General features: G+C 38.3%; 1 gene segment (V, D, J or C); it reads left to right on the forward strand.

Moving 5' to 3' along the window:
• The first annotated feature begins 13,488 nt into the window (after positions 1 to 13,488).
• Positions 13,489 to 14,040, forward strand: LOC106840760 (T cell receptor alpha variable 8-3-like). The segment is given in 2 exon segments: positions 13,489 to 13,525; positions 13,661 to 14,040. Coding segments are annotated over 2 exon segments (417 nt in total).
• The last annotated feature ends 694 nt before the right edge of the window (positions 14,041 to 14,734 follow it).

A 14,734-nucleotide genomic window follows, 5' to 3' on the forward strand; every position in this document is an offset into this window, starting at 1 on the left:
TTCATGTTTCTTTGGGTTGTAGGTTGTCTTATTTTTACTATTTTAAAATTTATAGACAAGTTTACACATTCTGTATTAAAGTTCTTTGTCAGATATACGTAGCTTAAATATTTTAGTCTTGTCTGTAACTTGCTTTTTCACACCCTCAATGGCATATTTGGGGAACATGAGTATTTAATTTTTAAGGAGTGCAATTTATTATTTTTTTCTTTTATGGTTAGTTTTTTTTGTGTGTGTGTACTTTTAAAGAAATATCTGCCCTCTCCCAAGGTCATAAAGAAATTTCTTCATTTGTTTTAGAAGATTTGTAGTTTCACCTATCACGTTTACAGTTCTCATCCACCTAGAATTAACTTTTTAAGTGGTGTGAGGGAGGAGTCAAGGTGCTTTTAAAAACACAAATAGCCAATTGCTCCCGCACTTATCCTAAAAAGATCATTTTGTCCCCCATTAAATTATATAGGCACATTTGGAGAAAATCAATCGACAGTGATTGTATATGGGTCTATTTTTAGATTTGATTCTGCTTATTGACCTGTTTATTTTATCCTCTTACCTATAGACCATTCTGTCTTTATTACTGGGGCTTCATGTACATTTTGAAACATGGAATGCAAGTCAAACTTCCTCCTTCTGTTTCAAGGCTTATTCTAGATCTTTGTACTTCCACATAAATTATAGAATTAGCTTCTCAACTTTTACCACAAAATGATCTTAGTAATTTGACTGAGATTGTGTTGGATTTCTGGGTCAATGTGGGTCAATTGATATCTTAACATATGGAATCTTCAGATTCATATGCTATCCTCTTCATTTATATAGGTCCTCTCTAATTCCTTTTATTAATGTGTTTTAGCTTTTATTCTAGAGGATTTGCAAACCCTCATTAAACTCATTCCAAGGTATTTGATAAACAGCATTTTAATTTTATTTTCCAATGCTTTCAGCTAGAATTTAGAAATAAAATTGATTTCTGTGTTTAATAACGTTAATTAATCTATTCTACTTCGTTGAGTTTGTTTATAGATACTTTTGTATTTTCTATATATCAAATGTATCATCTATGAATAAAAATAGTTTTACTTCTCCATCTCCAAACTATATCCATTTAATATCCTTTTCCTGACTTGATGCCAGGCTGTCAGTATGAGAGTGAATAGAAGTAGTGATAGTGTGTCTCTTTGTCTTATTTCTGACCTTATGGGGGGATAATATTGACTTTGGACATTTTCATGGATACCTTTTATCAGATTCAGGAATTTGCCTTTATTGCTGGATTGTCGAGAGTGTTCATCATGCAAAGGAGTTCACCTTTTATCAAATTCTCTTGCTGTTTTGAAAATAAACTGAGTACATTATTTTGGTTTTCATCAAGCAAATGAAGATGACCTCACTTCATATGGTCGTGGAGATGATACAATCTTCCAAAATTCAAGACTCTGAAAAGTATTGTTGGAGTCTTTTGTTCAAAATGTTTTCCATAAAATTGGAAGATTCTATTTAGTATAATTTAAAGAGTTGTTCAGCATAACTTCTACTAAAGTAATGAATAATGACTCGTGTCATTCAGAAAACAGGGAATTCTTGAGTGTCTAGTCTGTAACAAGCTCTCTTATAAACATTGGTTAATGTGGGCCTTTGAGCCAACCTTTAAATATGAGATTAGAGAGAAAAGGAAAATTAAAGAGAAGCCACCAACTGAGAATCATAATGGTGATGTTACTGAAATAAAGTAATCAAAAACAATAAAAATCTTCCTTGGAGTTTTTGGAGTGTTGGGAGAAAACAAAGATGAGTACAGAGGTGTTACAACTCACATGTCCACCTTCAAACCTGAGGAAAGCATCTTTCCGAAGTTTGCAGGCTGACTTTTGGCCTGGTTTTAGTTTTTCAGTTCATCTATTCAGTCACAAGAGGGAGCTGCTTCATCTGCAAACTTGGTTTCTTCCTGGGAGAAGGGAAGGTAAGCCTATATTTACCACTAATGTTCCATAGAAAACGGGAAAAATGACACATTTCGTCCTCTTTGATGACTCATACTTTATAATTTCTTGCTGAGTGTGTGAGCTCAAGGATTCAGATCCCTTAGCCCAATAGGCTGAGCCCTTTCCTGTATCTCCCTAAACACTTTCTCTCAGTTCCCCTCCCTGATGATCGCTCACCTTCCCCATTCCTTATACTCTTTTTCCTTCCTTCCTCTAGCTTTTTCTACTATCTCCTCCTCCCCCTCTTGTTTGCTTTCCCTTCTCTCTTTTCTTTCTGCCCCAGCATCCTTGGTGCCCAGCACCCATAAGCATAGGCTTAGAGGAAATGAGTATCAAGGACGTTTGTTCCAGGAGGATGAGAGTGAGCACCATGCACGTCATCAGTTACCTTATCAGGAATAGATGCATTGAGAAATGTCTCTCTGGATGTCAGCAGATACACGATTCCAAGGACCTTTGGAAGAAACCTGAGCTCTAAGAGGTTGTCTGGTTGATAGTCTGCCCTTCTTCTTGGGGACATGACTAAAGCAGAGGAGGAAGATCTGGACAAGGAACTGCTCTCTCATTGGCTGACAAGGTGCTGGCAACAATACAGTAGCAGCTGCACTCTTTGAAAATCTTTACTAGTAGCTATTGTTTCTGTTCTCTGGAACCTCTTTAAGCCTAGGATCAGACACAAAGACTGAGCTCTGGGCCCATGATCCTAGTTTGTCCCTGAAGTATGAGGTTGGTGACTGGAGTAACTGTGTTTCTGACCTTGGGTAAGTGCTCTGTATCTACCAAGGGATGACTTTGAAGCCAAAGGAACTTGAAGAATTATTTGCTCTCTACTCCTTTCCCTGTGCTTTATCCGCCATGCTATGGATGGAATTGAGAACTGATCTACGCATTTGTCTAGGAGCACAAAGTTCTACATGATTAAAACATAGCCGTGATTCCAAAAGAGCCTTTAGCAGTACCCAGGTTGTAAGAAATCTCTGGGTTCATTGAGCCAAGGACCCATGGAACAGAGCCTGTGGAGTCTCTGGTTCTTGCCATATGTCTTTGTCTCCATAATGAACACCAATGGTATTTTTGTATTCTAGCAGGATATAAATAAAAACAGTGGAGTGTGGAGTAGGGGCAGAGAGTTAAGTTATGGGAGTGTTGTGTCCTTGGTCCATAGAATTACATTGATTTGTATTTTGGAGCTAATTTGATTTTCTTGACCCTTTAGGGACTGTGATTGATGCTAAGACCACCCAGCCCAATTCCATGGATTGTGCAGAAGGAGAAGATGTAAAATTGCCTTGTAACCACTCTAGCATCGGTATAGCTGATTATATACACTGGTATTGGCAAAATCCCAGTCAGAGTCCGCAGTATATAATTAATGGCTTTCGAGACAATGTGACCAACAACAAGGCCTCTCTGACCATCGCAGCAGACAGAAAGTCCAGCACTTTGATCCTGCCCTGGGTCACCTTGAGAGACACTGCTGTGTACTACTGCATTGTGAGAAAGGCACACTGAGACAGATGGGGCCGCACCTGTGCAATATCTTTCTGGAGGCAAGGGGGCAGGGTGGGAGGTAGCAGCCATCAAGAGCAAATCTAGAACCAGCGGGAAGGAGAGTCAGAGAGCAATAAGAAAGGAGGAAAATGAAAGGAAGGGAAAAGGGAGAAGATGGATAAGGAGAAGAAGAAAGACAGGGTGATGGGCGAGAGGACAGGGAACAAGCGCTTCATTTGTTGATGTGGCTGAGAACCCTGAGGAGACTAAGAATCATAATTAACATAGCAGTCAAGTGAAAAGGTAATAATCTGTCATGGCTCCTCCTCATGTCAATAAAATGTTGGTTTCAGTGTGTTCGTCTCAGTATAAAAGGTGAGGAAAATAAAAATAATTCTACTTGTCCCACAGGCTTCTTTCATTTGGACCCAGGGGCAATCCAAACTCTGAAGTGCATGCTATTACAGTTGTTCACTTAGCAGAAACAAATTGCCCTTCCTCTGAAAAATCTGAACTGTTTTTTCCTGCTAGTCTAGACCATGGCTATTTGTGATGAAGAATATTTTTTTTTGGAAATAAACAAAAATTAAATGAATATTAATTTTTAAAATTTATTTAGATGTCCTGCATCTCTAAAGAGTTTTCAACATTTTTTGATATTCCCTCAACAACACACAGGTCCATCTTATCATAAAAGGCTCAGGGGATGGCTGGCCCGGTGGTGCAGTGGTTAAGTGTGCACATTCCACTTTGGCAGCCCGGGGATCACCGGTTCGGATCCCAGGTGTGGACATGGCACCGCTTGGCATGCCATGCTGTGGTAGGCGTCCCACATAGAAAGTAGAGGAAGATGGGCATGGATATTAGCTCAGGGCCAGTCTTCCTCATCAAAAAGAGGAAGATAGGCAGCAGTTAGCTCAGAGGTAATCTTCCTCAAAAAATAAAATAAATAAAAGGCTCATGGGGAGCAAAAGTGAAAGCCAGCAGCTGAGTCTCTTTCATTCCACACCAGCTCTCACTGTCCCTAAGAGAAAGCCAGTGCTGATAGTTTAAGCTGTATCATGCCAGCCTGTTTTCTTTCAATTATATATATATATGTCTTTGCGTATAAGTTGATGCAATTACGTACACATTTACATACACACATATAAACACACACAGACAATTGTATTTTTTTGAATTTTTTTGCAACATGCCTTTTGATTTTCAATCAGTGAAGTGTCCTGGAGATATTTCTATAGTAGAAAAGAAGTAGAGAAGTCCATTTAATTCTTGTTGATGCCTATCTAATACTTTGAAACATTTCAGCATTTAATTACTTACTTTCCTATTGATGCAAATTTGTTTCTATTTCTTTGCTATCATAAAGAATGTTGTCTTATACATCTTTGTCAATTCACTTTTGTATAGATGTAGAAGTGTCTATTTGAATGAGATTTCTGAAATTGGAATTGCTATATCAAAGGAAAATTGCATTTAAAATTTTTGGAGAAAGTGACAACTTGTTGTCCATAAGGTCTTAACAATTATACTCCAACCAGCAGTAAATGAAAATGCTCATTTTACATCCTTGCACAAATTGGGAATTATGAGTAATTTTTGACAATACAAATATACTTTATCTATATGCATTTTCAGTATTTCCTGATTACTAGTGCTTTTTAGCAACTTTTTCTCCATATATTGGCCCCTGTTCAACCTTGGTCATATGATTATTCCTAACTTTTGACCATTTTTCTATTAGGTTCTTTGTCTTTTTCTTTTTCTTTGTAGAAATTATTTCGATATCTTAGACAGTTCTTTGCTTTTATATTTGTTTGAATATTTTATTCTAACATATAACCTTTTAATTTGTTTATTTTTTAATGGGACTAGTTTTAATTTCTACATTGTCAAATCTATCATAGATTTATTTACTTTTTGGCTTCAGAAGTCGGTGTCCCTTTAGTAAAGCCCTAAATATATCATATCTTTTAATCTTCATTACCATTTGGCAAAGAATTATTCTGAGACCTATGTTACATATTAGAAAACTAAATCTCAAAGAGATGTAAAAACTTTCCAATATTCACAGTCTGAAAAGCGTCAGCGCCAACTTTTTAATTTATTTTTAAACCTGAGATCATCAAGCTCCAGAATCTGAGCATATGTTGTTCAATCTTGCCTTATGTGAAGAAACAGTAAGAAGGAAACTCCCATATAATGAACCAAATGCAAAGTCAGTGGAATGGATCATAGTACCCATCCTAGAAGTGATGCACATTTAGAGCAAAATGTCAAAATGTTAGAGTAGGAATCAGGAGTTACAAGTTCAGAAAAGGAATGTTCCCTAACCCTATAAAGAGATAGTGCTAGCCCCTGAAATATTCAAATGGAAGCAGAAATACATGTTGATTGTAGGGAAATTCTGACTCACCCTCAGCTCTGTATTACCTATGCATTTTCCCAAGTGGAAAGGATATAGAAGAAATTAGTACACAAGGCAGAGAAAACAGGAGCGAGGAGCTCCCAACTTGATGTGAGTGGCATTCAAGGTATTCTTGGATCTTCACAAAGACTGAGAAATTTGTCCTGGTACATAAGAGTTGTAGATAAATGTAAACTGCTATGATTATCACACTTTGGAAATTGCTAGATTCCATGAGTGAGAGATGAGGGAGCAGATATTTGTACTCAGTCCTAGAAAGTGCAGTGGGAGGTGCTAGTAGCAGTTTCCAAAGATTAGCATATCTCTTCCAAGATCCCTCCAGATGCTTTTTCCACTTATTTCCTCTTCTTCACAGCTTTTGACCTCATTTTACTTTTGTTCTAAGGCCATCCACCGCATCCCTATATTTGAAAACAAAAATATGAAACTTTTTTTCATCTGTTTTGTTTGCTGAAGTATCCTCAGTAACTAACGCAGTACCTGACAAATAGTAGATGCTCAATACATATTTATTGAACAAATAAATATTCATGACTGAACATTTTACTGACAAATGCTAGGGATACAATAAAATTCTGATGGGCGTGAGTTAGATTTTCTATAAAAATATAAGAATGGGCTCAAGAATATCATAAGGAAGATAAGGTCACATTCCAAAATCCTTATTTATTCATGTACTCACTAATTCCTCCCTTCCTATTTTCCTTTCTTCTTTCCTCCCTCCCTCTCTCTTTTCTTTCCTTTATTCCATTTTCCAATCATTATTAGTAAAATAGTTCCCCCAAGTATTTTGTTAAGCTCTTTCTGTGAAACTTTAATTCATTCCAACTCAAAATTCTCTTTATCTGTGACATTCTTCACAGATCATGCCAAGTGGTGTAAATTTCTCCTTCCACTGTTAGAATTATTAATATATTGTGTTTGTCAGAAGGTGGCTGACACCAGATATTTTGAAAGGTTAGGATGACTTTCAGCTAGAAATTCCTGGAAAGGGGCAGAAAATTCTCCTTACTTAAAAATAAAGGAAACAGAAAAAAAAGAAAGAATGATATTTAGACGACAGATGATACTCACAGCCAACCCATTGCCATCGCTACAAGCCAAGAAGAGGCAGAAGGTACACACGATGACTCAGCAATGCTAGGCCCCCGGGAAACACAGCGCTTGCCAACCTAAAGTAGCGCGCAGATTTAAAGAGACTTTTCTTATATTCTGTTCTTTTTCATCCTTGTTCAGAAATAATCCTCTGCCAATGAAAAGAATCATTTGACTGTTCTTGCACTGAATGTTTTCTGTTTTGAAATATGTTTCTAAACTTATCTTCATAAATTACAAAATTAACAAGTAGTTGTTACTGAACACAAACACAGGTTTGTTACCCAACGTGCACGAAAGCCGGTAACTGAAATGTCAGGCTTGTAGCAAGGAGAGGGGTTTATTATCGAAAGGCAGCCAGCCAAAGAAGTAAGAGTTAAAACTCAAATCTACCTGCTGGATGGGAAAAAGGTAGGGGCTTTTATTTGGGGTTTCAGGTAGGGGAGAGGGAGCATGTGCTGGGGTTTAGGTAGGGACATGTGGCCTTGCTGACTGGCTACGTGAGCCTGTGTTTGTCCTGACGACTGAATCTCTTCTTTCCTTGACTGTCTGGACTTTTCTGGTTAGTTTTCATCCTCTGACAGCATTTGGGCTTGTGAGGCTGAATCTCCTTTCTTCTTGATGTCTGGACCTTGACTTCGTGGGAAAAACAGCTCACTCCTATATCAAGGAAGGACAGAAAACCTGGTTAGTTTTAAACAACGGTTGATCATGCTCAGTATGCACAGCTGCCGTTAGCAAAGCCTGCCTCAAAACGTTTTTCTTTTAACTCACTCGTTCTCAGTTTCATAGTTTTTAACAGAACTGCCATTAGTTCTACAACTAGTTTGACCATTAGAGATTACCATGAGTAAACGATCTCACAAGAAAATAAGGAGTTAAGAACTCTGAGCTCCATTGGTACATTGTATCTTTTAACTTCTACTTCCTGCAAATAATATAGATTAAATCAGGAAGAGACCATTAGGAGCGCACATTGAGGGCAGGCCCGGTTGCGCAGTGGTTAAGTTTGCATGTTCCGATTCACGGTGGCCGGGGTTTGCCGGTTCAGCTCCCGGGTGCGGACATGGCACTGCTTGGGACGCCATGCTGTGGTAGGTGTCCCACATAGAAAGTAGAGGAAGATGGGCACGGATGTTGGCTTAGGGCCAGGCTTCCTCAGTGAAGAGAGGAGGACTGACAGTAGTTAGCTCAGGGCTAATCTTCCTCAGCAGAAAGAAGAGGATTAGCAGCAGGTGTTAGCTCAGGGCTAATCTTCCCCCCCCCCAAAAAAAAGAAAGAAAAAGAAAAAAAAAGCAGTGCACATTGAGGATTCTCAAGCTCCACGAACTCCACCTGTTAAGCATGTCTGAGAGACTGATTCTAAAGTTAGGAGAATATTTGACTGAATTCACCAGAATCGCATGAAATAGGCAACACACTAAATGATTTTCAAATTAGCTGACCACCAGAAGTACATGAGATAAGAATTTTGTAAGAAACTAACACATGTGTATGTGTATATATGTGTGTGTGTGTGTGTATACATATAAATATATATATATATATGGCATATGGAAAAGTAGATATACTGAGCATAAAAAGGAGGATAAAACTTCTAAAAATAATTTATTTTGTAATTAGAGAAAAAGTTTAGAAAACTGCATCATCAGTGTAATAAATAAGTGGCGGCTATATAACATAAAGCAAAAATCTAAAAGTAGAGAAAAAAATGAAATGAAAGAGAAGAATAGGATGAACTGGTGGAGATAGGTGATAAAAAATATTTGTGATAAAACTAATACTGAGACAACATTATAAAAAATAAAATTGAAAAAAACCACTTGTTCTATTTGCCAAATGTAAAGGATGGTCTTTTCAATAAATGGCATTTAATAATTTATCATATGGAAAAAATATATCTTGACCTTTATATCATATGTAAATAAATGTTCAGATATAGTGCAGATGTCAACGTGAGAATAAAATATAAAGCTTACAGAAGAAATACAGGATTTTTTTTCAAAATTTTGTGTTAGATAAATATTTCTTAAACAGAACAAAAAATATTTAAGCATCAACATCAGACTATATTAAAATTGACATTTAAGTTAGGTTATTTCAATAGTTAAAAGAATAGCCATGGATAAAAGATATTTGCAGCAAGTATGATTTTCATAGGCTCATTTTGACTTAAAAAAAAAGATCTTTAAATCAATAAGAAAATAAGCAAGCTGATAGAAAAGGCGAAAGTCTTAAGCAGGTATTTCTCAAAAAAATGACCAATAAACATGTCATTTCTGTAAAGTACAAAAACAGACATAACTATTTTATACTCTTAGAAGCCAGGATGGTGTTACCCGTGGGATGGTATCATCAAGGTCATAGAGGGAGCTCTGAAGTGTTGGTAAGGTTCTGTTTTCTGATCTGAACGTTGGTTATAAGAGTGTGTCAATTTTATGAAAATTCATCAAGCTATGCACTTATAATATATTTACAATTTCTTATATGTACATTATATTCCAAAAAAATTTTTAAATTATACCATGACCTCAAATTAATTATAAGAGGATATGTAACTAAAACTAAAATTTCAGGTGTTGTAATTCTAGCTTTCCCTTTTTGTGCCTGAAATATTTGAGTAAGAACACATTTGTCAAACAAACATAAGTTCAGACCACGGGTAAACCCTGGCCCTCTATTAAAAGACCATAAATGAGAAATGTGATAATGGTCTTTTTCCTCTATCTGGGATACGAATCTAGGACTTTTGACCTTTGATATGTGGTCCAAGGAGCCTACATATCGACGTTTTAGATTAACAGGAAAAGTAGAAAAGTCTATTGAATAGAAAAGAATGGTAAATCTCTCAGTATACTTACATCGTATTGATCAAAACAGAGTACATGGTGACCCCAAGCTGCAAAAGTCTATGAAGGTAGGTATTTTTATCTAGGAACATTGCTAACAAAAGTAATATCAGGATTCTGTGAGTAAGGATGAAGCAATAAATTCACTATTTGTAGGTGACAAGCCCTACATATAGTGTATGGCAGACAAGACTTTCCATAGCCCTAAACATTAGAGGTCTCCCATAGCACTGTGGTGTGTTACGCAGTCAACAAGATTTGTTAGCCAACATCTTTGCCATAGCTAACAGTACCCTAGAATTTAATGCATGGTTCCAGTTTGCTGTAATACTGGGTAAGGGACTTCATCCTGTCTTTTGATTTGGCAGAATGGTGAAATAGAAGAGAGAGGAGTATGTTGATTGACAGCATTTATAAAAGATCTTTGAAATGATTGTGTTTAGACTCCATATTAGATCAGGAAGCAAGAAAGGGCAAGAGAGGGATGATGTTCAGAAAGAAAGTAGAGGGGTCAGATAGTTAAATTACCAATAGATAGGGAAGCAAGAGAGAAGATTCACAATCAACCTGAATCAACATTCCGAAGTCTTCCAGCACATTACAGCCTCCGTTGCAGAGACCCAGGCAATTGTTTACAAGCAATGAGCGCAGTGATCTCAGGACTCCAGGGATTGTGCTCCAGGTGTGCCCTCCACCACGTGGGCTTTGCATGTGAGGTAGAGATACTCTTCTCTACTGTTCCTGTCTATAAATAGAAGCACACTCAGATTATGCGATGCAATGTAATGTAATGTAAGGTAATGTGATGTAGTGTAGTGTAATGTGGTGCATGAGAGCTGAATCCATCTGGACAGGCAGAATTTACTGATCTATGACACCTACTGAGAGACTTGAGCACCACCTGGCCTTACTGTGGCCGTGTTCCCCTGTGCTAGGACCCTTTGGAAGCACATTCAGTCCTACCTGTGACTGACTCCTTCCAGAGGAATGATTCTCCAAGGTATCTGACTCTTTTATTTTCTAAATTGACCTAACTGCCTCTGACCTTCCCATGGAAATCTTTCCACTTTGGCCTCTACATCTCCATTCTGTTGTAAACAAACATTCTACAGCCCCTGTGAAAATTCCTTCCACGTCCCTTCCCTGAAACCCGACTCCTTTTGGAATACAGTTTCTTCCTCTTGTCCTTGCTGCTTGTTCTCCCTCATCTGTAAGACCTCAGATTTAGAGACAGGAACAGCATTCTGTTCACCACCTGTCAAAAAACCCCAGACTATTGTCTGTGCACCTTTGAGGCTCAGGTCTCTCACCCCTACTTTTCCCCAGCCCTTTTCCACTACCATCTTTATAGACACCAGACACCCTTCCTTATATATTGAAGACAACACAGCTCAGAAGATTCCATTGTAACCTGAAACACCACATGACTTAACTGTCCACGTGGACAATGTGGAGAGAGCCTGAACTCATCAACTTTAAACACTGTTGATTAGAATCCCCTTTAGCCATTAACTCCCATGGCCACACTATAGGAAGATCTGATGATAATTCTCAAGATAGATGCTGTTTCATCTCTGAAATCTTACATCCTGTCTGAAACCTTGCATCCTTAGATTCTTACGCTCAGTTCCTTCTACAGCACTTGTTCTTTGATGATATGTGATCATTTAGTCCCTGACCCCTTTATTGTCATCTTATTTCTCAGAGGCTCACTATTTTTTAAAATTTCTTATCTAAATACCTAGACTGGATGGTCCTACTTCAATCAATCTTTAGGCATTAATCTTATAGTTCTTGCCCCATTTCTGTCTTCTATCAGTGATTTTATTAATTCCCAATCATGGATTAATATCCTGCTGTTTATAATGTATACTTTGTCTATTAAGCAGAGTTCAAAATAATCACAGAAGTGTGCAGATTGGTGTCACTGAAACCTGTTGTCATCTTCAACACTAACTAGGTTTATAGTGTTGCCAGGAAAGTATTATTATTATTTTTTTTTATAATTGTCTCCCATTGTCATTTCCTACAGTGACTATTTCAAAACTTCTCACACTCCTCAGAATCCCTAACCCAGAACCTCCTCCATTCACTCTTGGGAGGCACTTAATTTCTATTCATAAGAACAAAAATGTCCCAGTATAAATTAATTGATGTTTCAACTTTCTGCCTTCACACCCATAAAAGTTACTGAAATCTACCCCAATCTTTTCCTCCTTCATTCCAGTAAAACTGGAAATAACTGTTCCTCCTTGTACCAAAATTTGTTCCTCTGGTCTCTATTCCAATCTCATCTGTCTCCTCAGAACTTCAATCCATTGCTAATAGATTCTTTCCAAAAGCTTGTAAATATATCCCAATCTTTAAAAACTCAACTATTATCACTTCAACATTCTTGTCTACTTAACACCATGTCTCTTTCCTCCTCTTCAGAATTCAACCTCTGGAAAGACTTTTCTATATTCAGATCCTCTTCTTTCTTGTCTCGTCTCCATGCCTCATCCATTGAGGTTTAGCTTATGCTGAAAAGACTCAAATCATAGTCTTTGTACTGTTAAAAATCAATAGACACCTTCTAGTTATCATCTTACTAGATAGACATTTCTTCAGTATTTGATCTGTTGGACATTCCTTCCTTCTTAAAACTCCCTTTACCTTTTCATTAAGGAAACCAGTCATTTCTGATTTCCCACTTACATATCTGGACTACCCTTTGAACTTTCTTTGATTCTTTTCCCACTGCCCATCCATTCAGGATTTGCATTCCTTGAGGATTATCTTTAATTTCTATTCTTTTCTGAGTTTTGCTCTGAGTGTTTGTCTTGGTGAAATCACGTCTACTCTGAAACGGTGGGACTATCTCATAGATAACATGGGGGGTGGACCTGGCCTTGGAGTTTAATAGAAGTAGTGCTAGTCCTGTGTGTCCTTGGACAAACTGTTTAACTTCATAAAGACTTGATTTCCTTTCTATTAAGCGAGGATAATATCTACTCTAAAGGGCTATAGTGCTAAACTATCAGTGGTTAATAATGTGGATTCTGAATCATATTAATGGGACAAATTCCAGTTGTCACTGACTGTGACCTTGGACAATTTACATCCTTCCTTCTGTGCTTCAGTTTGCTCGTTTATAAAATGAGGATGGTAATATGATTTACTTCATAGGATTAAATAATGTTACTTAATTCATAAGATTAAAAGAGCCTCTTAATAAGCAGACTCCTGAAAATACTCATCAGATTGCAGTGCTAAGAAATTCCATCCTAGGCAGGAGCAGGAAGGAGATGGGGCACAAAAACTTTGACTCAATTTGTTTCTACGTTTGGCCTCCAGAGGGCAATGCTGCATACACTGGAAACGTCTCCTCTAACAAAAGTTATGCCTCACTCCTATGAGCTTCTTCACCTCGCAGTTCACTGAGGGGCACATTCTGAGTATGCTCCACACCAGGAGCAGTCATTGTCAAGGAAACATCTCTTATAAAAAGTCTGGAGAACTTGCCTAAACAGGGACCTCTTGAACCTCAGATTTTCCCCGTTACGAGGACTCAGCATACTCTGGCACATTCCTTCCTGCTCCTCAGGGAAGAGCTTCCAGAAGATAGCTCTCAGCTTCTCACTGCCTGGCCATGTTCTCAATGACTATTATGCTGCTTGGAATGCTCTTCACAGTGAGTGAGTAACATTGTATTCCATGCTCCTGCCTACGAAGAAGGAACATTGTCCCAACTGGAAACTGAATAGAGACAGTGTCTCATTACAGGTGGGTCTGTCTATCCTGGTGTGACTGACTCAGCATTGATGTTTCAGGAGGAACGGGAGCCCAGTCAGTGACCCAGCCTGACGACCACATCACTGTTTCTGAAGGAGCCCCTCTGGAGCTGAAGTGCAATTTTTCCTATAGTACATCTCTTTATTTCTTCTGGTACGTCCAGTACCCCAGCCAAGGCCTCCAGCTTCTCCTCAAGTACATAACAGGAGATAACAGGATGGTTAAAGGCATCAAAGGTTTTGAGGCTGAATTTAGGAAGAGTGAAACCACTTTCCACCTGAGGAAACCATCAACCTATTTGAACGACTCAGCTGAGTACTTCTGTGCTCTGGGTGACACAGTGACTGAGACTGCAGGGGGAGCTGAACACAAACCTCTGAGTCACTGGGGTCTTCAGAGACTCAATGATACAGCCTGACCTGCTTTTAACAAGGCCTCTCATTTGATGAAAGTGAGCAGGGTGGCGAGCAGAGCCCTGGGGAGCGCTTGGCTGCTGAGGACAAACAGGAACTTCAACATGTTCCTTCTTTTACTACTGGGTCATGTTAAACAAGACCTAGAACAGGGAATCTTGTATGGATATTCTCTTTCTAATTGGAGATACTGCATTCTAGAGGCTGAGGATTCTAATTTAATGTGACCAATACTGACTTCTGATGTTTCACCTTCTGAACTCACCTCCAACATTCTCCCCCCACTACCTTTTGCTTTTCAATTGATAGCACCTCCATTTTCCAGTATCTCTGGTCATAATCTCAGAGTTACCTTTTACTCTTACTTTTCTATCACTGCTTATATCTGTCAAATTAATAAACAGAAACCTCATAAAATTGGAGTTGGGAGACCCAAAGGGGGAGCTTTCATGCCCTATGTCAGTAGCAGGGCCCAAAAGGAAGAAGGAAGACTTGCACTTCTTGACCAGCAAGAAGCTCACTCAATGAGATGCTGGGACAACTCAGGCAATGAAAAGCCACTACACATTGAACTCTTAATTCCTCTGATGGATTCTTTCTTTACAATAGCCCTCCCAACTGCCTCTTCTCCTCTATAAAAGAGTTTCCCTTCCCTTGCTGTCGAGGGACTTGCACATGGCTCACCATGGTTGAACACCC

The sequence above is a fragment of the Equus asinus genome, chromosome 2, assembly GCF_041296235.1.
Source record: "Equus asinus isolate D_3611 breed Donkey chromosome 2, EquAss-T2T_v2, whole genome shotgun sequence".
Classification (NCBI taxonomy): domain Eukaryota; kingdom Metazoa; phylum Chordata; class Mammalia; order Perissodactyla; family Equidae; genus Equus; species Equus asinus.